Source organism: Gymnoscopelus microlampas, assembly GCF_963454915.1.
Source record: "Gymnoscopelus microlampas genome assembly, chromosome: 23".
In the NCBI taxonomy this organism is placed as follows: domain Eukaryota; kingdom Metazoa; phylum Chordata; class Actinopteri; order Myctophiformes; family Myctophidae; genus Gymnoscopelus; species Gymnoscopelus microlampas.
In genome coordinates this window covers 9,327,318-9,351,105 of record NC_139960.1, presented here as the reverse complement: position 1 = coordinate 9,351,105, position 23,788 = coordinate 9,327,318, and the positions used below count along the sequence as shown (strand labels likewise).

The following is a 23,788-nucleotide window of genomic DNA, read 5'->3' as shown; positions in this document are numbered from 1 at the left end:
GAAGAAACTTTGTGGAAAATTTGGCGCTTGTATCACAAAGTGAAGTATCGTGTCACTAACAGCCCCCACTACATTGACTGTGGAAGGGTTAACGTTGTAGACTGCGTTGTAGACTATTGGCCAATCACGGTGCAGGATTGGTCAGTGTCCAAACCTCACTTACAGGGGGCGGTTACACCGCCCCAAAAAAACATGCCATTTGTTTTGTGTTATAACTGTGATAACTTGCTATTCAATCAAATTAAATTTAGCTACTCTCTTCTTGTTCGCCATCAGGCAGGATGTCTGTATAGGGTGTGTAGACGTCTGTATAAAGTTATCTATCTATCTACCAACCAATAAATATATGAAGTATAAAAATATAATTATACTACGTTATATTGTATACAATTGTGTTTGCATAGATTTCATAGATAGATTCATAGACTTCATTTGACAACAAGGCGTGTAAACCATTGGTTCTCAAAGTGGGGTCCGGGACCCCCAGGGGTAGGGTTAGGGTTAGGGTTTAACCATTACTTTAACCATTACTGTATACTTTGGCTATTCAAAGATAGCAGATATACAAGCTCATAGTGCGGCACAGAGTGCCGCACTATGAGCTTGTAGATCTGCTATCTTTGAATAATCTTGTATTTTGTGCAAATCTTTGTACATTTGTAACTCAAATCTTTGCTTCTGGGGGGTCCATGGAACAACATATTTTAAGATGGGGGGTCCGCGGCCAAATATATAACATTTTGGGGGTCCTTGACAAAGGTTTGAGAACCACTGGTGTAAACAACAGACCATGATACGTGATGTCATGACATACACACGCACCATGTGAACCATGTTCTGGAAGTCTTCGTCGCTGATAAAATGGTAGTCGCTCCCATCCTCTTCCCCATAATAGGGCCCCCTAGTGGTGTGGCATGCTCTGTGTGGGAGAGCACAGGAGAAAACAGCTTTCTCGTTACGTTTTTATAACAAAAAGATTATTGACAACTTTATACGTTTGACAAATGAGACAACAATACTGTATAGAAAACATACAAACAAGAATGCAGCATGTATATAAATGTAGGGGGGCAATGTGGCTGGAAACACACGCGCACGCAAGCACGCACACACACACACACACACACACACACACACACACACACACACACACACACACACACACACACACACACACACACACACACACACACACACACACACACACACACACACACACACACACACACACACACACACACACACACACACGTGTGTGAGCATGCACATGCACGCATGCAAGCACACGCGCGTACACAAACACCAGGGTTATTGTCAGCTAAAAATAAGGAAATAACCCAAACTTGAATTGGAAAAAAAAATTAATTAACTGAAATAAAAATTCTAACGAGGCTTTACAAAACAAGTAATCAAAACACTAAAATCATCTTACATTAAAATTGTCTCAAACTCTTCAAAAACAGGTTTAGTTATTTTTTTACTATTGTTCTGGACTTATTGAGTCTTGCCCTTGACTACCCCATAATACAATAAACAACCCGCTTTAAAAACACATCAAAACTAAACTCAAAAAGTCAAAACATAATTAAAAATTATAATACCCTTGACACACACAAGCACGCACGCACACACCAGACAGAGAGAGTTGGGGTTCTTCCTTTAACACATCTAGCTGTAAAATTTACGAGGGGCCATGCGAAGCATGTGAAGTATCCAGGCCTGGGAGCACTAAAGGCAGGCAGGCCGGTCGGGGTCCGGTCGGTAGGTATGGGGGGGGGGGTCTGCCTAGGAGAACAGTTCAACCCCTGAAGGTTGTGGAATGTTCCACACAGTAAAAACCAAAGCGCCAGCAGGTTGAAAGCCCCGCCATGTGTCATCACCTCTGGCAACACGTGCTTTTGATTTCTGTACGGCCCGTACGGGCATGCGTGACGCTGTACGACTTTTACTCTCACTCGAGTAATTATTCGGATGACTACTTACTTACATTTAAATTAACAGTTTAGACCAGGAGCCTCTGAGGACCCTAGGGGGTCATCAGAGTTACTACAGGGGAGCCACCAAACCATTATGTGATAAAAAAAAAATATATATACATATAAACCGCTTGAACCCTAGCATCCCTATTCTGGGGTTCGGCTATTTTTGGCAAAGAGGTTTGGTGTAAAGGGGAAAAAGAGCAGTAGTACAGTTTACCACGTAAAATACACATTAAAGGGATATTTCACTTTCAAAAAAACTTTTGGTGATTGGATCGTCTACTCAGGCTTTTGTGAACCCCCCAGACAGTTTTTAAGTTGCTTGATTCAATATTTAGATATTAGATATTCATTTTATCAGACACGCCCCCTTCCTATACAAACCCGTTGTAACTTCAAACTCCATTTTAACCATGTTAGATTCATCAAAAACACCCGTCCTTGGTTCACCCGTCTCCTACCGCCCCCCTAATACGCGAGGGGGCCGTGTTTTTTCAATTAATTTTTTCATTTATTTTTAATATTTTTTTTGGAAAATGAAAAAAATAAAATACAATCAAAAAATTAAATAAAATAAATGAAAAGAAATCTCAGAAAAACACGGCCCCCTCATGCATTAGGAGGGCAGGGTGAGTCACCAGAACCAAGGACGGATGTTTTTGATGAATCTAACATGGTTAAACTGGAGTTTGAAGTTATAATGGGTTTGTATAGGAAGGGGGCGTGTCTGAAAAACATGAAAATCTAATATCTAAATACTGAATCGAGCAACTTAAAAACTGTCTGGGGGGCTCACAAAGGCCTGAGTAGATGATAAAATAACCAAAAGTGTTTTTGAAAGTGAAATATCACTTTAACATGAATCCAACATATATTATGTCCACAACACTGTCAACACAATCCTATGAAGCTAGTGGGGGGTCCCTGCTTTATCTCTCTCTCTCAGCTAAGGGGTCCTTGGCCTGAAAAACGTTGAAGACCCCTGGTTTACTCTACCCTCCAATGTATTTGAGTGATATAGATAGGACATTGGTTCTCATAGGTTCTCTCCCACGGGTCCATGGGGGGGGGGGGGGGGTAACGGGGGGTCCCCAGCAAAAAAACAAAACGTTACAATTACTTTAACCCCGTTATCCATGTTTTATACTTTGGCTATTCAAAAATAGCAGATATACAAGCTCATAGCGCGGCACCGAGTGCCGCGCTATGAGCTTGTAGATCTGCTATTTTCTTAGAATCTTGAAAATGTGTGCAAATCTTTAAATATTTTTTTGTAAAAGGCGAACATCTTTAACTAAAATCTTTGCTTCTGGGGGGGTCCCTGGAACAACATATTTTGAGCTGGGGGTCCGCGGCCAAATACATATAATTTTGAGGGTCCTTGACATGAAAAAGTTTGAGAACCACTGATATAGGAGTCCTGTCTTTCATGACCAATGAGGAAGGAGGCACGCTGGCTGTATATATCTATGGAGGTGATCTCACGCGTAGACAGATGGATAATTGGAGATTAGTGGCGCCATGGTGCTGCCTGATTACCTTAGGAATTGCTAAACCCCAAAGTTTAGCTATGAATGTTTTATGTCCAATCCGCCCTGATGATGACGCCCACATCATTTCATCTGACGAGCCTCACTAGCCGGTAAATGGTTTGCATTTATTTTAGCGCCGCTGCTGCGCCTGTGACATGTCTGGCGAGCCGCCAGGAGGAGCGAGCGATCTAAACGGGAAGAACCTCCTAATTCACCACCCGACAACTGCTCTGCTGATCACAGTTGAGTACTTAACCCATTAAGACCTGAGGCCGCTTCTAAACATTTTCTAAAACAGTTTTTCGGGAAAAAAATCTTAAAAATTCATTTTCACGATTCGCTGATAGCGAGTGCCGCGCTATGAGCTTGTAGATCTGCATTTTTTGAAAAATCGTGAAAATGATTTTTTAATATTTTTTCCCGATAGCCAATAGAAATCAAAAAATCAAAAAAATGAATTTTTAATATCCCGATAGCCAATAAAAATCTAAAATCTAAAAAAATCTAAAAAATGAATTTTTAATATTTTTTCCCGATAGCCAAAGAAATCTAAAATGACACAGATGCGTTCCTGGTCTTAATGGGTTAATGCAATTTGTGTAATTGATGCAGGAGCAAAATTAATTTAAAGGGCAAGACCACTTTGGTAGAGGTTTGGGTTGTGTAGTTACCATGTCGTGACGTAACTCCAAAGAACATCCCAAAACCCAGTAATGGTTGTTTCTTATATAAAAATGTCAACTTCCTGTTGATTTTGACATTTTTATTAGGAAGAAAAACCCTGTACTGTATCCACGGATCCGGATCCTGATCCTGATCTTCAAATAGTCAAATCAATAGGAAGTTGACATTTTTATCAAAATAAAAAATAATACCAGGTTTGGTCACAAAGCTCACAACACGTCTACGCCTTGTAGATCGGCTATTTTCAAACAGCCAAAGTTTAAATAGGGCTGAGGTGGTAAATGTACGTTTTGTAATAATACTCAAAATCTACAAAGTAACGACTAACTAAAGCTGTCCATTAATTGTAGTGGAGTAAAAGTATATTACAATTGCAATATTTGCCTAAGAGATGAGTAGAAGTAAAAGTACTGAAAATTGGAAATACTCCAAAAATACTCCCAACTACAAAATATGTAAGTACAGAACTCGAGTAAATGTACTTAGTTACATTACACCACTGGCAAGTATAGCAACACACGCGCACGCACACGCACACGCACACACACACACACACACACACACACACACACACACACACACACACACAAGAGAACGTAAGCAGACTGACCCATAGGCAAAGTACTGGTTGAACTGGTGGCAGAGTGTGTGAGCCAGCTCTCTCTTCCCACAGGCCTGTGGTCCAGTCAGCACCAGCATGGGGTAGGGCGAGTCTATACTGGGAAGTGTACTGGGGACAAACACACACACACACACACACACACACACACACAATTTACAAAGTAGGCTCTTAACCCATTCAATCCGGATCTCTGTCATTCTAACATTTCTTTGGCTATTCAAAAATAGCAGATACACAAGCTCATAGCGCGGCACCGAGTGCCGCGCTATGAGCTTGTACATCTGCTATTTTTTGAAACGTCGTGAACATTTGTGCAATTTGAACATTATTTAACACATTGAGTGCCAGTCGCGTAGATCTACGCGAAGTGGTGCTTTTTTTCTTTTTTTTCGAAAAAAAAGTTCACGTTGCACTTTTTAAAATTTTCGGTACGGCACATTTCAGTGTAACACCACCGGAAACGGAATTATTCGGGATCCGGTTTTGCCGATCCTGACGGCCTCCGCTCTAATGACGAAACTGAAACTCCATTTTCTCTTTGTAGTTTTTTCTCCTCGGTGATCACTGTTTAACATAAACCGTTCTAACTACAACATGGAGGCACCGTTTGACACGTGGTCTTCACTGGTCGAACCAGGCAGATCTCCGCGATGTTTACAAGCAGTGCAAAGCTCAATCTAAAGGATTTTAACAAGGTCTATGGCTACGTGAAAAAAAAAGAAAAGAAAAAACAATAAAACGTTGGCACTGGTGAGTACATTATGAGATTAACCTCTGGCATGGAATGTGTTTTAAAAGCGAACATTTGTAACTGGTACATATCTCAACAAATGTCTTTATTTTTTTGAAAAACTACTGTCGCTCTATCAGTGGTGCTCAAACCTTTTCTTGTCAAGGACCCCCCAAAATGATATATGTTTTTGGCCACCGATCCCCATCAAAATATCATGTTCCAAGGACCCCCCAGAAGCAAAGATTTGAGTTAAAAATGTTGTTTCAAAAAATATATATGTGTATTCAAAGATGCACAAATGTTCAAGATAATAGAAAAAAATTGCCAAAGTATAGAATTAATGCTTTATCTAAAATGACACCTTTGTTCCCGGATTGAATGGGTTAATCCAGAATGATTTACAGTAATCAGGGTAAACACGAGGTAATACATCAAATGCATAGAAATAGCAATCTATAGGATCATATGTAAACCAAGAACCTATCATCAGTCTAAACAGTATATAAAAAAATAAATAAGTTGTACATTGAAACCATACAAACTAGGATAACCTTTGCATAAACCTGCAAAGTCGTTGAGGCTAGGTCAAGTACTACGGGCTAAAGTGGAGTCTGAAGAGGTGAGTCTTCAGATTACAGCGGAAATTTGGGAGTGAGTCTGCAGTTCTAACACACACACACACACACACACACACACACACACACACACACACACACACACACACACACACACACACACACACACACACACACACACACACACACACACACACACACACACACACAGAGTGAGCTTCGTACATCAGGACTTAGTCCTTATAGCAGGGGTCCGGGACCCCTAGGGGGTCCTCAGAGTTACTACAGGGGGTCCGCCAAATCTTTGTGTGATAGGAACTTATTTTTTACATGAACAACTTCAACCCTAGAATCCCTATTCTGAGGGGAACATTCGCCAAAAATAGCTGATCTACAAGCTCACAACGCCTCGCACTGCGAGGCGTTGTGAGCTTGTAGATCGGCTATTTTCGGTCAATAGGTTTGGTGTAGAGGGGGGAAAAGAGCAGACCAAGTATAGAGCGAAAGGTCAAGTTTACAAAGTATTGACGGCTTAAGTGGTTAAATGTCTGAAAATACAGTATATGAAGCTGATCTATGAAATCTATGATATATGAAGAATTTTAATCTGTAACACAATTTTATACAATATGTAGTGGGGGGTCCCTGCTTCATCTCTCTCTCAGCTATGGGGTCCTTGGCCTGAAAACGTTGAAGACCCCTGCCTTATAGAGTATTGACACATTGTGTTATTATTGCTACACTGGGAATAATTTCCCCATGAGGAACAATGAAGTCTAAAGTTCACTGACCTATGGTAGAGCAGCTGGGGCTGCATCAGCTGGTACACCAGCTGGGTCATGTGATCTCTGGCGGCGACCACCTCCATTGGAGGGTCATACTTGTTCACTGATGACACCTAGGGGTCAAAAGGTTGCACATCCAAGGTTATCGGGGCCAACCCGTTTACGAAAAAGTAACGAGCATGATTTTAAACCAGTGGTTCTCAAACCGTTTTAATTTCAAGGAACACCCAGTTCGATATGCGTTAGGACACGGTCTCCCATAGCTCAGTGAGTGAACAAATAGCACCAATGCGGGTCCCTTTGGTTACAATTTAGCTGGGAACCCCCTCGAGGACCCCTAGGGGTCCCCTGGCCCCACGTTGAGAACCATTGATTTAATCTCTGGAGAAAAGTATTCTAATGGCACATAACAGTGACATGATGTCATTAGCTGCTGCACTTGGTCTTTAGTAACAGACGATATTTGCATATCCGTACCTTCTCCTCAGCAGTGACTGCCTTCTGGTCGAGTTTGCTCAGGTGTTGCAGCAGAAAGATGATTGACAGTCTGTAATCCGGCTGATCCTAACCAATTACACCAACAATAAATACAATTTAGACAATTTAAGCAATTAGCAGACGCTGTAATCAGGAGCGATTTACAGGTGTGACGTTCATCAGAGTAAAGCAGAGTAAACACGCACCCTTGTCAACAAACAACAAAGCAAATATAGTCACACAAGTAGAGAGCAAAGAGAACAATGTAGTGTAGGATATACCAGGTAAACAATGAACCTATAGCATCTATCTAAAAGGGAAGATTCTTAACCACTAGCCTAAAGGGGAATTCCCCCTTTGGCCGCGCGGGGGAGTTTTTAGGCTTTTGGTCATCAGGCATGTACATACAGAACCTGTGCAGTAGATTAGCTTCCATGTACAGGGTTTGAAGTCCCACTGCATAACAGACGTAGATCACAGGAGCCATGTTGACTCGTATTATTATTATTATTATTATTATTATTATTATTATTATTATTATTATTATTATTATTATTATTATTATTATAGGTATAAGTAGTGTCGGAGAGGCTTATTGTCGGTATTAGCCGACAGCGCAGCCCCGCTAAAATGCACTACAGCAGTGGTTCTCAAACTTTTTCATGTCAAGGACCCCCAAATTCACACTTATTAGCCCACGGACCCCCATTTGAAAAGAGATGCCAGGGACCCCGATAAGAGAAGATTTTTACGGCTCTAGCAGTGATTCTCAACCATTTTCATTTCAAGGACCCCCAGTTTGACATGCATTAGGCTACGGACCCCCATTTAATTTAAATCTCTGGGACCCCAATTTCTATTAAAGTCAATGTTAATTTAACTCTGAGAGTGTACAACAGGACACACATAGCCAGTGAACACATATACGTAGGTACACTAGTAATGGTGTGAGGCAGTGGTGTGTTCTCGTTTTTTATGGAGGGTATACTCTAACTTTTTTCATAAATTAATTCATGTAAAAAAATTGAGCGCGCTCCGCGTGCGCTTCTGTCCCGCACACACTCGGCCAGGCCCACTCGGGCCCAGTTTCACAGTAACACTGAGTACAATTACAATATACTTTGTACTGATCTTCTACTGTTACTGTTTTGAGCTGCTTTTAGCATTAGATGCATTTTCAATGCAAAACATGGATTATTACCATAGAATAGTGCAAGGATTGTTATAAATAAATGCTGGTTAGGCTTATCAGATATAATAGCAGTGTAGTGTTAACAGCGAGCATTCCTGTATCTATTACAGAATAGTATTAACTTGGCATTGAAGACACAAACTGATTCAAGATTTTGCTGTGCTATGACACTTTGAATACTAATGAAGTACTCAATTCAGTGACCTACGTTCAATGAAGTGAATGGAAGCTCGTTGAGTTAATGTGTGAATTCCTTCGCCAGTAGCCATTAATTATCACCTCAAGAACAACACATGATAAGCCTTCACCTCGAGTCAGACTAGTCAGACAGACCACATTCTTGCTGATTGTAGCCTATTGCTGCCCCCCCCAGCAGCGTATCAGATGCGTATCAACGTATCCGATACAACGTCTGGAACGTTTTTTGGATGTATACGATGGCACCGAAAAAAATCTACAGACCACACTGCGTATACAGCGTACCACTGTAGAACACACCACTGGTGGCACTGAGGTCAGAGTGAGGTCAGCGTTTACCTGCACAGGGTTTTTCTGTAGATTCAGCTCTCTGAGCAGGAACAGGTCATGAATATGGGTGGCCTCCTTAATGTCGCTGATCTGAAATAAACAAAAAACAAATAAATATATCTATCTGTCGGGGTGGAAACCTCATACGTCTAAACCTGATACTTTTCAGGATTCAAATTCCAAAAGCATCAAAAGTAGCAGTATCCGCAAGCTTCAAACGTGGCGCGAAGAGACGCGTTTCGAGCTTGTGGATCTGCTACTTTTGATGCTTTTGTGTGACGCTGTAGCATGATCAATAAGGGTGTTAATTTAATTCACGAAAAAACACAAAAGGTGTATGAATATGGAGATAAGAGGTTTCTGCCCGACAGCAACAAGATAGTACAGTATGTCATTGAAAATGACAATTCTTTAGAGGTCTCAACAGCCACTGTTCTGCTGTGCGCTCGTTCTATGGATAAAAGGAACCGTTTTAATGGACCAGATCTGCCAATCTGCCAACACTCCTAAATTTAGCAACAGACTGCTGAATGTTTTGACCCTTTTCTCCTGCTGTGCTTCTGAATTGTCATTCCTCCTGGAAACTTTGGACAACTCGTCCCAGACTCTGATGGCAAAAGTGAACATGCCCACCATGGGTGTTGGTACAGTACACACCCCACTGATATGCAGCCACTGCCAGCCAGGGCCATAAATGTTCATTTGCACTTCTTGTTGGGTTTCACATGCAAATCACCTGGAGGCTGTGTGTGCCATTGTTTTTTTTGTTTTGTTTTTTGGAAGGTGTGAATGGTTCTCTCTCTCTCCCTCTCCCTGAAAATGTTATTTTCCACAGTCTAATGTTGGCAAGAACAGATTGCATGGAATAAAGCAAAATACATATGTTGCTGTTCTACATACACAGCCTTTTGGCATTTATGACATTTCGGAGACCATTATATGTTTACGGAAGATGCTTCTTCTATTCTTGTATTCTATCACCAGTTTGACCACTTCAAATACTCTTTAATCTCAATATGACTAATGACTTAAAATAGCAGATCTACAAGCTCGTAGCTTGTAGATCTGCTATTTTCGGTGCGCAACATGCTCCCATAGAAGACATGGCTGGTTTCTATTGGAATCCAAATGACTGCAATCAGTCGCGACAACTGACAAACTTTAAAGAGGTAGTTCACCCAAGAAATGACTTCTATCATTTTGTATAAAGCTCCGGTAAAAAATAACAATTTCTTCTTGATGAAAAAACACTTCCGGCTCAAACCATGACATGCACGAGCGAAGAACGTGCATGGGCGGTTCAACCGGAGCTCATTCAGTCGCACACGAGTGCCTGCGTTTTTCGGACATGAGACGTTTAGCCCGGAAGTGCTTAAAAAGTGTATTTTCATCCGGAGGAAGAAGTTGTTTTTACCAGAGCTTTATAAAAAGTGTAATTTCATCAAGAAGAAGTTGTTTTTACCAGAGATTTATAAAAAGCATATTTTCATCAAGAAGGAGAAGTTGTTTTTGAGATTTTATTTTTGCTTTATTCCATGCAAACATTCGACTGTGAAGAAGTTATTTTTCATCAAGAAGAAGTTATTTTTACCGGAGCTTTATAAAAAAAAAGTGTATTTTCATCAAGAAGAAGAAGTTGTTTTTACCAGAACTTTATACAGAATGAGAGAAGACATTCGGGACACACTATGAGCCGTGTTTTGGAGTTCATGAACTGATTTTTAAATATAATTTTGCTGTTGTTAATTTGGGTCGCGGATTAATTCCATTAATCAAGTTTTTTCTTCATTGTTGGATTCTTCATTCACCGTTAATGAATATTTTACAAACTAAAACTATCCGTGACGGAAAGACATGACCGGGTAGGTAAACGATAGAAATAAAGTAATTTCTTAGGTGAACTACCCGTTCAATTCATGAGATTGTTCTATTAATAAAAGGATCTATTAAACGTGTCATCACCAGATTGTTCTCCAGGTTGACGGAGCCCAGGAGGTAGGGGTTCTGGAGGCCGGACAGGCTGGAGATCCTATTGGAGGAGAGGTCCACCAACTGCAGGCTCCTCAGAGAGGCCACGCCCTCCATCCTCTGCAGCTGGTTACCTCTCTGCACACGCACGCACGCACGCGCACACGCACACACACACACACACACACACACACACACACACACACACACACACACACACACACACACACACACACACACACACACACACACACACACACACACACACACACGCACGTTTGTATTACTATACTTGTGAGGAAAACATAAAAAACATTCATTTTTAAACCTAACCTTTAAAGCTCACACTAGACCTGCGGTGCGCGAGACCCTAAATCAAGGGTTCCCAAACTTTTCAGGCCGCGAGTGCGACCCCCCCAAATAATCATATTTGAACTGGGGACCCCCCAAATTAATCACATTTGAACGGACCCCCCCACCCTGACAAGCACTTGTAATTGTAGGAGTTGAGGCATTACATTTAGTTTGACTCGGTTCCACAGATAAACATTGTGAAAATAGCCGATCTACAAGCCTCGCACACCGTAGATCGGTTATTTTCACAATGTTTGCCTCTTTCTGATGTAATATTTGACAATTTGGCCATCTATGTCACTTTAGATGTCTTTGGCTATTAAAAAATAGCAGATCTACAAGCTCATAGCGTGGCACCGAGTGCCGCGCTATGAGCTTGTAGATCTGCTATTTTGGAAAAATCTTGAAAACATTTTTTTTTTATTTCTTTCCAAAAACTGTTATGATTTAGATTTTTTTTAAATAATCGCCTCAGGTGTTAATGGGTTAAAAGTCATAACATTGTATACAGATATCCTGTATGCACTTACACTGTATGTTGGTTTGTTTATTGTTGAGTGAGAAAACTAATCATCTGGGGACGTACCCCCCCCCCCAAATAATTTTTGGAACAACAGCCCTAAATGCCTAACCCCAACCTGAATCTTCTCCTAACTGTAGGCCAGGTAAATGGTCCTTAAATTGTCTATATTTCTCAAATTCTACTGTACTTGAGGGAACATTTGGCCACCACATGCTTGTATTCCTACTACAAGCACACGAACACACACCACAGGATATACTTAGTGGGTGTGCACACACACACACACATGCATGGACATGAGCACATGCGCGCAGATGGGAATGCACGTGTGTTACACCCTGCCGCATATACACACACACACACACACACACACACACACACACACACACACACACACACACACACACACACACACACACACACACACACACACACACACACACACACACACACACACACACACACGCGCGCGCGCGACCGCTCCTCCAGCTCTCATCCACAATCTGCTGTCCTGCTAATCACCGTCCCCTGCAGTGGCCCATCTGTAGGGGGCGCCACCTTCCCCCCCTCTCCCCCCTCCCCCAGTGCCAGGATGAGTGACAGGTCTGCTCCTCCGTGCTAAAAGCATGACAGGTTGACGACTGACACGCCAGCAGCTGGTGAGATGCTAACGCAGCGCAGCACGCTAACCTGCTTAAACCCTCCCCCCCCCTTTTTTTTCGCCTCACCCTTTCGCAGTGGTGGACAAAGTATAATTATACTCAAGTATTCTCAAGTATTCAAAAGTACAATGTCAGACATTTTCTGAAATCTTAAAAAATACAATATAATATTGAGAAAATAGCAGATCTACAAGCGGACAACGTGTCGCGCTGCGACACGTTGTCCGCTTGTAGATCGGCTATTTGCCCTATTATATGAATTAGGGCTTAGGTGGTTAATTCATATGTATTTTTGTATGTTTCGGCCCAAAGAGTGCCGTCCTAGAAAGTGTAGTGTGGAGTCAAAAGTACAAAATATTTCTGTTTAAAATGCAGCGAAAGTGAAAGTCATCAGCTTGCAAAAAATAAAAAATACTCCAAAAAATTTACAGTATTCAAGTAAATGTACTGTCCACCATTGCCCCTTACCTCTTTCTCTCCCCCTCTCCATCTCCCTCCCTCCCTCTCTCTCTCTCTCCCTCCCTCAACCCCCCCCACCTCCCCATCATTCTCCCTTTTCCCCTTCTTTCACCTCAAGCCTTCCCTCTTTCTATCCCCTCTCAATCGACCCCTCTCTCTCTCTCTCTCTCTCTCTCTCTCTCTCTCTCTCTCTCTCTCTCTCTCTCTCTCTCTCTCTCTCTCTCTCTCTCTCTCTCTCTCTCTCTCTCTCTCTCTCTCTCTCTCTCTCTCTCTCTCTCTCTCTCTCTCTCTCTCTCTCTCTCTCTCTCTCTCTCTCTCTCTCTCTCTCTCTCTCTCTCTCTCTCTCTCTCTCTCTCTCTCTCTCTCTCTCTCTTCTCCCCCCCCCCCAACCCCACCCTCCCTGACTACAGTAGTTATCCAGGGGTCTCTCTGCCAGCCTGGCCCCCCTCTGGTCCAGGGCTGTACAGTAGGCTGGCAGAGGGCTGCTGGCAGCAGGGGAGGCAGGGAGGCAGGGAGGGAGGGGTGACAGGGCCATGCTGTTTGGGGAGGCGGAGTGAGCGTGTGTGCGTGTGGTGTGGTGTGGTGTGGTGTGTGTGTGTGTGTGTGTGTTGAACGTGGCCCAAGCTCACACTAACACACCGACACCCCGGCTCCCAGAGGGAAGGTGCACACAGGTTCAGACCGATGGATGCTGACTATGATTAAAGACTGATAAAAGCAACACATACACACACCCACACGGAGAGAGAGAGAGAGAGAGAGTTAAGGAGGTGGGTGTGTGGAGGTCTGCTGCTGGACATTATGGTGTCTCTGGAAAAGGAGACTTTGAATTGAGTCCATGTAAAAAGGAGAGCAGTGTCTCTGCGCTCCTTCGTTTGTTTACATCCGCGTTGAAAAAAAAAATATGTGGATCGTCAAAATAAGGTAATAAAATCTGGCAATAAAATCTTGACGACTAAATCAACTGTAGATTTAGTCTGACGATATTTAGTCAACTAAAATTAGACTAAATCTAAAACATTTCAAATGGAATGTTATTCAAAAGACTAAGACTACATCAACATTTGCTGCTAAAATGAACACAGCATATGATTAGTAACATACAGTACAGTACCAGGCAGAGGTGTTGGAGGGGCAGGTTGTCCAGGCCAGTGATGCAGGAGATGTGGTTGTGAGCCACACTCAGATGTTTGAGACGGCAGCACTGCTGGAGACCACTGATCTCACTGATCCTGTTGTCTGAGGAGCCAGGCACCACACGTTAAAGAATCTTACAGCAGGGGATAGAGAGAGCCTAGTTCACCCATACAGGCACACCACACGTTAAAGAATGATACAGCAGGGGATAGAGAGCCTAGTTCACCCATACAGGCACACCACACGTTAAAGAATGATACACCAGAGGAGAGAGAGCCTAGTTCACCCATACAGGCACACCACACGTTAAAGAATGATACACCAGAGGAGAGAGAGCCTAGTTCACCCATACAGGCAGACGACACATTAAAGAATGATACACCAGCACAACATAAGGGGAGTTAATATAGCATTAAGATCAGTTTAACCACTTTAACCCTATTGTATATTGGCTATTTTAAAACAATTCTTGAAGACACAAAATGCACGGCTTTGGGATAATAGTTATGATTAACTGACACTTTTTTCTTCTTTTTTTGTTATGATAGAAATCCCTTTTGGAAACACCACCATCATGTATTATGTCAATCATTAACAGAACGATGATACAGCATAAGTACAGTATAAGGATACAGTCCAGTTTCAGTTTGCTGAGAGATGAATAGGCTGATAAATCCTTCATTTGGGTCAGATGGTTGTGGGAGAGATTGACCTCCTGTAAAAAAAATAATAATAATTTAAACACCACAAACAGGCCTTAATAAAATTACACATAATATGTGACATGAAATAATATAACATTTAAGAGAAAATATTTAATTCAAGAAAAGGTAGCAAACATATAAGAATACTCTGTTCATCTAAAAGGCCTGTGTTAAAAAATGTACTCGAGTAAAAGTAGGCCTACAAAAGTATTGGCATCAAATTGTACTTACAGTCAAAGTAATAGTACTCAAAGCTTTAAATATTTGTCAAACTCTTTGAAAACAGCAGATCAAGCTTGTAGATCAATGGTTTGGATCTACAAGCTCGAGCTTGTAAGATCTGCTACTTTTGCAATTGTTTTATTTGAATCCTGAAAAGTAACAGTTTTTGGACATACTGTATGAGGTTTCCACCCGACAGAGACGATATCCTGTCATATCCGTTGTACCGTAACAAACACACTTAAAAATGCGTTTCAACAATTTCCTTTAACTACAGTACAGTGCAATATATCACTAGCCTTTGGGCAGTGTGGCAAAAGGTAAGTCACTCATCTGCGATGTGTCACTAAACAAAAACAATTGTAATTACATTTACACTACAGCCGACAGTGTGAACAATAACTCAATGGCCATTTACTGTACAGTAGTATTAGCCTATATGTTGGCTGTAAATTAACCATTAAAAAAAATATATGTAAAATCGAATAAGAAATATTAAAACCGAATTTGGAGACTTCCACAAATATTATTTTAAAAAAAATCTAATTTTAGGTGGCTTCCCTTATCCTTACAAATTCTACAGAAAATTAGCCTACCTGCCCATGTTCCTTTTAAAAGTCTCAATGTATGAATTTCACATGACTATACCGGTGGGCCATAAATAATCCATTTTATATCAAATCTGCCCTCGTGACACGACTGCCACGACTTTGGACATTTCTGGTTAACCCATTAAGACCTGAGGCCATTCTTAAAAATGTTTTCTAAATCCTAACAGTTTTTTGAAAAAAAATCTAAAAAAAAAATGTTCAAGATTTTTCAAAAATAGCAGATCTACAAGCTCATAGCGCGGCACTCGGTGCCGCGCTATGAGCTTGTATATCTGCCATTTTTGAATAGCCAAAGAAATCTAAAGTGACACAGATGCGTTCCAGGTATTAATGGGTTAAAGTGTTTTGTATTCATAATCTAAATCTACAAAGTAGTAAGTAGGCGTCACAAGGGCGTCACAATTATAGTGGAGTAAAAAGTACAAACCCACCTCAAAATTGTACTTAAAAGCACAGAGTAAATGTAGTGTTTGGGGATATATTTTAAGTGTAAATAAGTGAAATATCGTTTGGGTTTTTAAATCATGTTCAAGTTCATTGTCAACCAAGGGCAGCTAATCCTCCCCGTACATCTATTATTCACAGTGAGTGCAGATGGGTTGTTATGGAAATTCCAGGTCTCTATATTCTTGTGGGAATAGAACCTCGCGGAGAGGAGAGAAGCCCCTCGAGCCACCAATCAACGTAAACGTCTTCTCCTGTCAACTCAAGGTCCTCCGACGTCACGTTACCTCCAGGTTCCTGGGCGGCTGGAATCCAAAGAAGTCTGAGACGTGGTTGTGAGAGGCGTCCAGCCTGACGAGATGAGGCATGTGGCTCACACAGGATAAATCTATAGACCGCAAACAACACCAACACCACAGGATTACAAAAAAATGAAATAAATGCTGCTTTCACTGAACATGATTATAATATATATATATTATATATATTATATATAAATATATATATATATACATGCATATATGGACCCCCATCTGAAACATTTTTGTGCTAGCGACCCCCAGAAGAGAAGACATACATTTTTTTTTTTTAAATAGCAGATATACAAGCTTGCAGTGCGGCATGAAGTCACACGCTGAGCTTTGTACATCTGCTATTTTTGAATAGCCAAAGTATAAAATATGGTTAAAGTGGTTAAAATGATTGTGACGCAATATTAACTACTTTTACTGGGGACCCCCTGGTAAAGAGTAGCTGCAGCTGTAATAAAAAAAAAATCTTCATATTTTTTATCATTCAAATCTTAATATCCTGGAGGGCAACAATAAAGTGCACATCTTGGCATTCTGACTGTTATGTGGTTACAGGTAATCATGAATAATCAGCCTAAAATAACAGCCATGGTTTATAGGAAGCCTGACCTTACCTTTTATTTTGTTGTGTGACAGATCGAGCTTTCGGAGATGGACGTAATTGCATAAAACGGAGACGTCGCTCAGGTTTCGACCCTTAAGTGCAACAAAACAAATCCAATCAGTCACTAAATGGAATTGCAAAGGAGAACACAGCCAGGCTTACAGTAAGAGGACAACACAGTACAACAGCATTTTGAGAGTAAAACAGGTTTGTGCTTTTGCAGCATTGAGTCAGATAACAAATGTTATGCTATTCTTACACATCATGAAGCCAAATATAACTAACTGAAAATCATGCCTTTTCAGATGTTACAGCAAATACACCAGATGTTGTTGTTGATGAGGACAGTCGAGAAGGGACCATTTTAGAAGTGGGTTGTGAATTGGACTACAGTCTGGAAGAGGCGTTCCTTATCAAGGTGCTAAAGCACCAACGTCTTAAGGATGCAATTATACAGCTTGGTTACAAATGTAAACGGCTTGTGTTCATATTTGGAAGCCTTAGTTGTGAGAGGCCTGCAGATTGTTGGAATACCCAATAAGCCAAGAGCTGATAAGACATTGACAAAATTCTGTTCAGTGTCTGTGATAATTGGCAGTCGCCACATTATGGAGGAGACGATGCTTCCTGTATCCTGAAACACTTGTTGTTTAGTTTCCCATGTTTGTACATCTACTGTGGCTTGTGTTCAAGAATGTCTTGTTAAATGTGAACGCAAATAGAGATGGTGTGTGTGCGTGTGCGTGTGTGTGTGTGTGTGTGTGTGTGTGTGTGTGTGTGTGTGTGTGTGTGTGTGTGTGTGTGTGTGTGTGTGGCGTGTGTGTGTCTTACAGGCACAGAGAGGACCTGGTACACATGCTCCAGTCCGGTACCAGAGAGACCCAGGATGGCCAAACGGTTTGAAACCACCTCCGCGGTCAAAACACCATCCTTCTGCTATCATAAACAAACACACACACACACACACACACATCTCATTAGAGCAGTGGTCTTCAACAGGGGGTCCGGGGACCCCTAGGGGATCCTCAGAGATACTACAGGGGGGCCATCAAAACGTTTTTGTGATAGAGCTTTCATTTTTCTATTTTTACATGAACCACTTGAACCCTCGCATCCCACATTTAACATGAATCCAACACATAGTCGGGGGTGCTGCTTCATCTCTCTCTCGAATAAGGGGTCCTTGGCCTGAAAAACGTTGAAGACCCCTGCATTAGATTGCAACTAATGTGCGCAGCCCTTATGGTTACTGCAACATTGTGGGACTTTACTGGCAATAAAAGTACATTTCAAATGCATGTTAACCCATTAACTGTGTCATTTTTAGATTTGAGCTAAAAAGCATTATTTTACACTTTGGGCTATTCAAAAATAGCAGATCTACAAGCTCATAGCGCGGCACCGAGTGCCGCGCTACGAGCTTGTAGATCTGCTATTTTTGAAAATTTGTGAAAATGTGTGCAAATCTTTGAATATATATATTTTTAAAGCGAACATTTTTAACTCAAATCATTGCTTCTGGGGGTCCCTGCAACAAAATATTTTGATGGGGGTCCGCGGCCAAATACATATCATTTTGGGGGTCCTTGACATGAAAAAGACTGAGCACCACTGATATAGAAACACACGTTTTTCAGAAAACTGTTGAGATTTAGGAGACATGTAGAATCGGCTTCAGGTCTCAATGGGTTAAAACGGCATGCCGACCAGTATGCAGTGGTGGAAGAAGCACGAAACAATACATCCAAATGTAATGGAACTGATTCCTGGTTCCTCAATGTTGGATCCGGTTCCACTCCGGACCGGTTCCGGATCCTAACCCTATATAGTCACATGGATTGAGGCACTACATACAAGCATCATGCTCACAACGCACTGCTATCTACAAGCATGCATGCATCTGTGCTGTACAACATTGGTTCTCAAAGTGGGGTCCGGGAACCCCAAGGGGTCCTTGAGGGAGTTCCAGGGGGTCCCCAGCTAAATGATAGATTAGGCACCAAATGGACCCTTATGGGTCTGTAACTCTGAGAGTGTACAAATGGAACCAAATGGACCCTAACGGGTCCATTTGGTTCCATTTGTACACTCTCAGAGTTAAATTAACATAGATTTTACAATATAAATTGCGGTCCAAGTGATAGAAATGCCATTAAATGGGGGGTCTGTAGCCCTAATGCATGTCAAACTGGGGGGTCCTTGAAATTAAAATGGTTGAGAATCACTGCTAGAGCCGTAAAAAAATCTTCTCTTATGGGGGTCCCTGGCATATCTTTTGAAACGGGGGTCCGCGCGCTAATAAGTGTCAATTTGGGGGCCCTTGACATGAAAAAGTTTGAGAACCACTGCTGTACAATACAGTTTATCTGTTTTTTTTTAAGGATCAATAGCATTGGTTCTCAAAGTGGTCCGGGGACCCCCAGGGGTCCTTGGAGGGGGGTTCCAGGGGGTCCCCAGAAAAATGTGTTAATACAGCATCTCAATAACTTTAACCACTTTAACCGTTTATACTTTGGCGATTCAAAAATAGCAATATTTACAATATTTATCTGTGGAACGGAGTCAAACAAAATGGGGGGTACCCAGTTAAAATGTGATTATTTTGGGGGGTACCCAGTTCAAATGTGATTATTTTGGGGGGTCCCCAGTTCAAATGTGATTATTTTGGGGGGTACCCAGTTCAAATGTGATTATTTTGGGGGGTCCCCAGTTCAAATGTGATTATTTTGGGGGGTCCCCAGTTCAAATGTGATTATTTTGGGGGTCGCGGCCTGAAAAGGTTGAGAACCACTGCTCTATGCTGACATCACAACAATGTCCCTAATTATATGAAAACAACCGTGCAACTTTACCTCCACACATCTTCTGTGCAAGGTTACCTGCTTTATCTGTCGCATAAACAGTAAACAAGGTAGAATTAGGGAGAATTAATTGAAGACGTTTGACACTAGATCAGCGTTATGTTCGGTGGCGGCCAAAGTACTCAACACCGGATTCAAAGTATATACTCCTGGTCAGTTGCTCAGTCAAATATTAAATATGTATTTGAGTTAAAAGTACTGGAGTACTTGCTTTAAAAAAAAAAGACTTAAGTATTCAAAAGTAGATTTTCTTTATAATGTCAATAGGCTACATGAACATTTTGACATTTACATTTTTCCCCCCCAGATTGTTGGAAAATATTCTAAAAAGAATAGTGAAAACAGCAGATCTAGAAGCTCACAACGCATCTCATCGTGACATGTTGTGAGCTTGCAGATCTGCTGTATTCACTATATTTAAAACGAGGCTGAAAGGTGCAGTATAAATGATTTTCATTTGTTCAAATAAGTGTTAAACAAGATCACATTGTGATAGTACTCATTGCTATAGAGTATTTGCTCAGTAACAGGAGTCTCTCTGTCTCTCCAGCTCTTTATTAAACAGAAAATACATGTTCAGGTCAGGATACCAATTGTATCCAATCAGGATAGAGAACTCAGTCATGATACAGATTAAACAAGTGGAATTGGAAGTGATGACACAAAGAAATGAGCTGAACAAATTTGAACTGGTTCACTGTAAAAAAAATTAAGCTGATAAATGGGTACTCTCTCCTGATTGGCTTAAATTGGTAACCCACCTGAAAAAAATATGTTCTGTATATTAAAGAGCTGGGGAGACGGGGAGACTCCTGTTACTGAACAAACACTCTATAGCAATAGGCTCTATTCACAGCAGCCATATTATGAAGACATTCAAAGGTGTTACCAATGATACTAATGAAGGCTCTGTTCCATTTAGTGTTTATTTTTTAGCAAAACTAAACAATAACAGCCTGGAGATCGAGGCTACATTTAGTGTAGCACAATGGTTTCCACAACCCCCATAACTCTGAGAGTGTACAAATGGAACCAAATGGACCCTTACGGGTCCATTTGGTTCCATTTGTACACTCTCAGAGTTACACACCTGTAAGGGGCCATTTGGAAGCCCAACTGTAGACCCACTGGTGTAACAGAGTGTTTCCAGTGAGCCAACATGCACAATACCATCACCCTGACTCTGTTTGACCAGAATGGAACAGAGCCTTCATTAGTATCATTGTTAACACCTGTGAATGTCTTCATAATATGGCTGCTGTGAATAGAGCCTATGGCTTCTCTCTCTCTGTCCTTATTTTAGCTACAACAACCCAGCATCTCTACAGGAGCTTGTTCAGTCAGCATGTAGAAAGACCAGAGGGAAATAGACCCACACACACACACACACACACACACACACACACACATTAGCAATGCTGCTGATCAGGCACAATCAATCAATCACCCTGTGCAGTTAATGACGTTAAAAAGTGATTGATCACGTATTTAAATAAAGCTCTGCAGGCAGAATGACAGTGAATCTCCTATATCTGTACCGCCATTATATATAATATAATATAATATACCTCCATTATATAATGCTGCTGCTCGTTCCTCTTCTCAGTTCGTGTTCTTTCTTCCCCGTTGAGTTCAGCAGAGTGATGAGCTACAGGTGTGTGTGTGTGTGTGTGTGTGTGTGTGTGTGCGTGCGCGTGTGTGTGTGAGTGTGTGCGCGCTCACTAAAAGCTACATTTCAAGTTTGGGTTTGGTTTAAGCGTCCTCTTTGTTGCGAGGCAACGACAGGACAGGAGGAGGAGTGTGGGGGTGAAATGGATTGTGGGTCTTGTAGTTGTCTGCCTGACTTCATACAATGCCTTTTAGTCCGGGAGTCATGGGGCTGAACGTGGTTTTGTCGGTAAAAGTTTTTTTCTCAACTGATTCTTGCTGCTGGGGGTCCCCTCTTAAGGATTCAAGAGGGTGCCCGGTGAAATCCCTTGAGCATTTTTTATTATTAACCCCTTAATGCCCAAAACACTAAAAATTAGGGATGTCCGATTTTATCGGCCTCCCGATATTATCGGCCGATATTAGCATAAAAATTGATATCGGGAAAATATCGGTATCGGTTTTTGAAAAAAAAATTTTTTTTTTTTTTTTTTTTTTTTTTTTTTGGCTTTATAAGTAAGTTACAGGAGTTTTTACTGTATATGGTGTGTGTGATATGAAATTTGAGCTTACCCTAATCACAATAATCCCCGCATATATCGGTATCGGTTGATATCGGTATCGGTAATTAAGAGTTGGACAATATCGGTATATCGGTTATCGGTAAAAAAGCCAATATCGGACAACCCTACTAAAAATTCACCCAAAATAGACTTCTATAGTATTTCATGCAAAATACTTGATCTAATTGCTTAAAAGTTGCTTTCTACAGTGTGTATCCATGTAAGTGGATGTGTACAGTGCATTAGATTTAATATTTGTAAACTTTTAAATATTAACCCCTTCCTGCCCAGAACAACTTAATCTTTAAACTGTGATATTGTGAAATAGAACATGCACATCAGATCTGCTTTCTACTAAGTCTAATAGTGGAACTGATCATGTTTCCTTTTGGATGAATGCATATTAACTCTTTGAGGCCAACCGTCTTTTAGTCATTAACCCTTAAATGCCCAAAACAAAAAAAACGTTTTTTTATGGCATTTTATGCAAAAATATTGATTTAGCGCATAAATTTGATTTCTACAGTGTTTATCAATGAACGTGGATGTGTAAAATTTTGTTTTTTGATTCCACATTAGAACATTTCATAGATATTAACTCCTTCACACCCGAAGCACCAAAATCCATTAAAAATGTTGATTTATGACATGTTATGCACAGTAAATCAATTCAAATGCTTCAAATTAGCTGTATAAGAAATTAATAATGTTTATGTGGAAGTGGTCATATACAGCATATCCCATGTTAAGGTCCAATGATACCAACTAACCACATTTTCCTGAGACACCAGAATCAGAGACGGAGACAAGAACCAAGTTTAAAGGAATTTATAAAAGAAAAAGGAAAGAATCCTATCTAAAACTGTCTTGAGCATCCTACAACATAACAGTGACAGGACAATGTGCATGGCAAACCATGTACTCTGCAGCTGCATTTTTTGGAATTGCATGGGTTGTCAGTTTTGCAGCCACATTTAATCATTTGCAAAATGTAGTCTGGGGCAGGTTTGCAACCTTCAGGTAGAGTGGTTGGGCTCAGTGACCTGTTAGTTATGTCTTTTTCCCATCCAAATTTCACTGGGTCGCAAGCTGGTGGAAGATGCCCGTCAACGGACGCTGCTTGCAGCCTGCAGGCCCGACCAGGCGCGGAGGGACCACGTGCGGAGAGGCCTCGTGGCCTGTCCTCCGCACTCCTCCGCGGCCGACCCCGGCCTAGCGAGACCGAGACGCACCGTCTGACCAAGTTGCTCTGCCACGGACCGCCTGAGGGCCCCCACTGTCGGCCTCGCCTCGAGCCCCATCACGTTCCGGAGACTCCGTTTCTCAAACCCTGTTTGCGTCGCGTACTCCGGCGACCAACCAAACAGCTGCGTACCGGGCCACGGGCGCCGATCCCCCGTAACATGCCGTCGACCTGGCTAGGGGGCAAAGGAGGAAGTGGTGACCGTCGCAGTGCACGCCGCCGGGAAACTATACCTCCGATATTCCGCGGCCGGCTCCGGTCAACTCCCCCGTGTCCTGTCTATCCCTATCCCGTTTGATAGGCCGTGTGTTCTTTGTGGCGTACCTATCGTCGGTGTCCTTTCACTGGTTCCGCTTTTTGCGTCCAGA

General features: G+C 41.6%; 1 protein-coding gene across 1 annotated transcript in view; it reads right to left on the bottom strand.

Moving 5' to 3' along the window:
• lrguk (leucine-rich repeats and guanylate kinase domain containing) overlaps positions 1 to 23,582 on the bottom strand; it is a gene marked incomplete at both ends in the record, with an annotated part of 51,416 nt that extends 27,834 nt beyond the window's left edge. The window contains 12 exons of the mRNA XM_084050159.1: positions 823 to 919; positions 4,806 to 4,925; positions 6,917 to 7,023; positions 7,388 to 7,474; positions 9,117 to 9,197; positions 11,070 to 11,213; positions 14,188 to 14,312; positions 14,844 to 14,925; positions 16,479 to 16,579; positions 17,117 to 17,198; positions 17,938 to 18,039; positions 23,553 to 23,582. Coding sequence (XP_083906285.1) covers positions 823 to 919; positions 4,806 to 4,925; positions 6,917 to 7,023; positions 7,388 to 7,474; positions 9,117 to 9,197; positions 11,070 to 11,213; positions 14,188 to 14,312; positions 14,844 to 14,925; positions 16,479 to 16,579; positions 17,117 to 17,198; positions 17,938 to 18,039; positions 23,553 to 23,582 — 1,158 coding nt within the window. The remainder of the gene's footprint in view (positions 1 to 822; positions 920 to 4,805; positions 4,926 to 6,916; positions 7,024 to 7,387; positions 7,475 to 9,116; positions 9,198 to 11,069; positions 11,214 to 14,187; positions 14,313 to 14,843; positions 14,926 to 16,478; positions 16,580 to 17,116; positions 17,199 to 17,937; positions 18,040 to 23,552) is intronic.
• Positions 23,583 to 23,788: the final 206 nt, after the last annotated feature.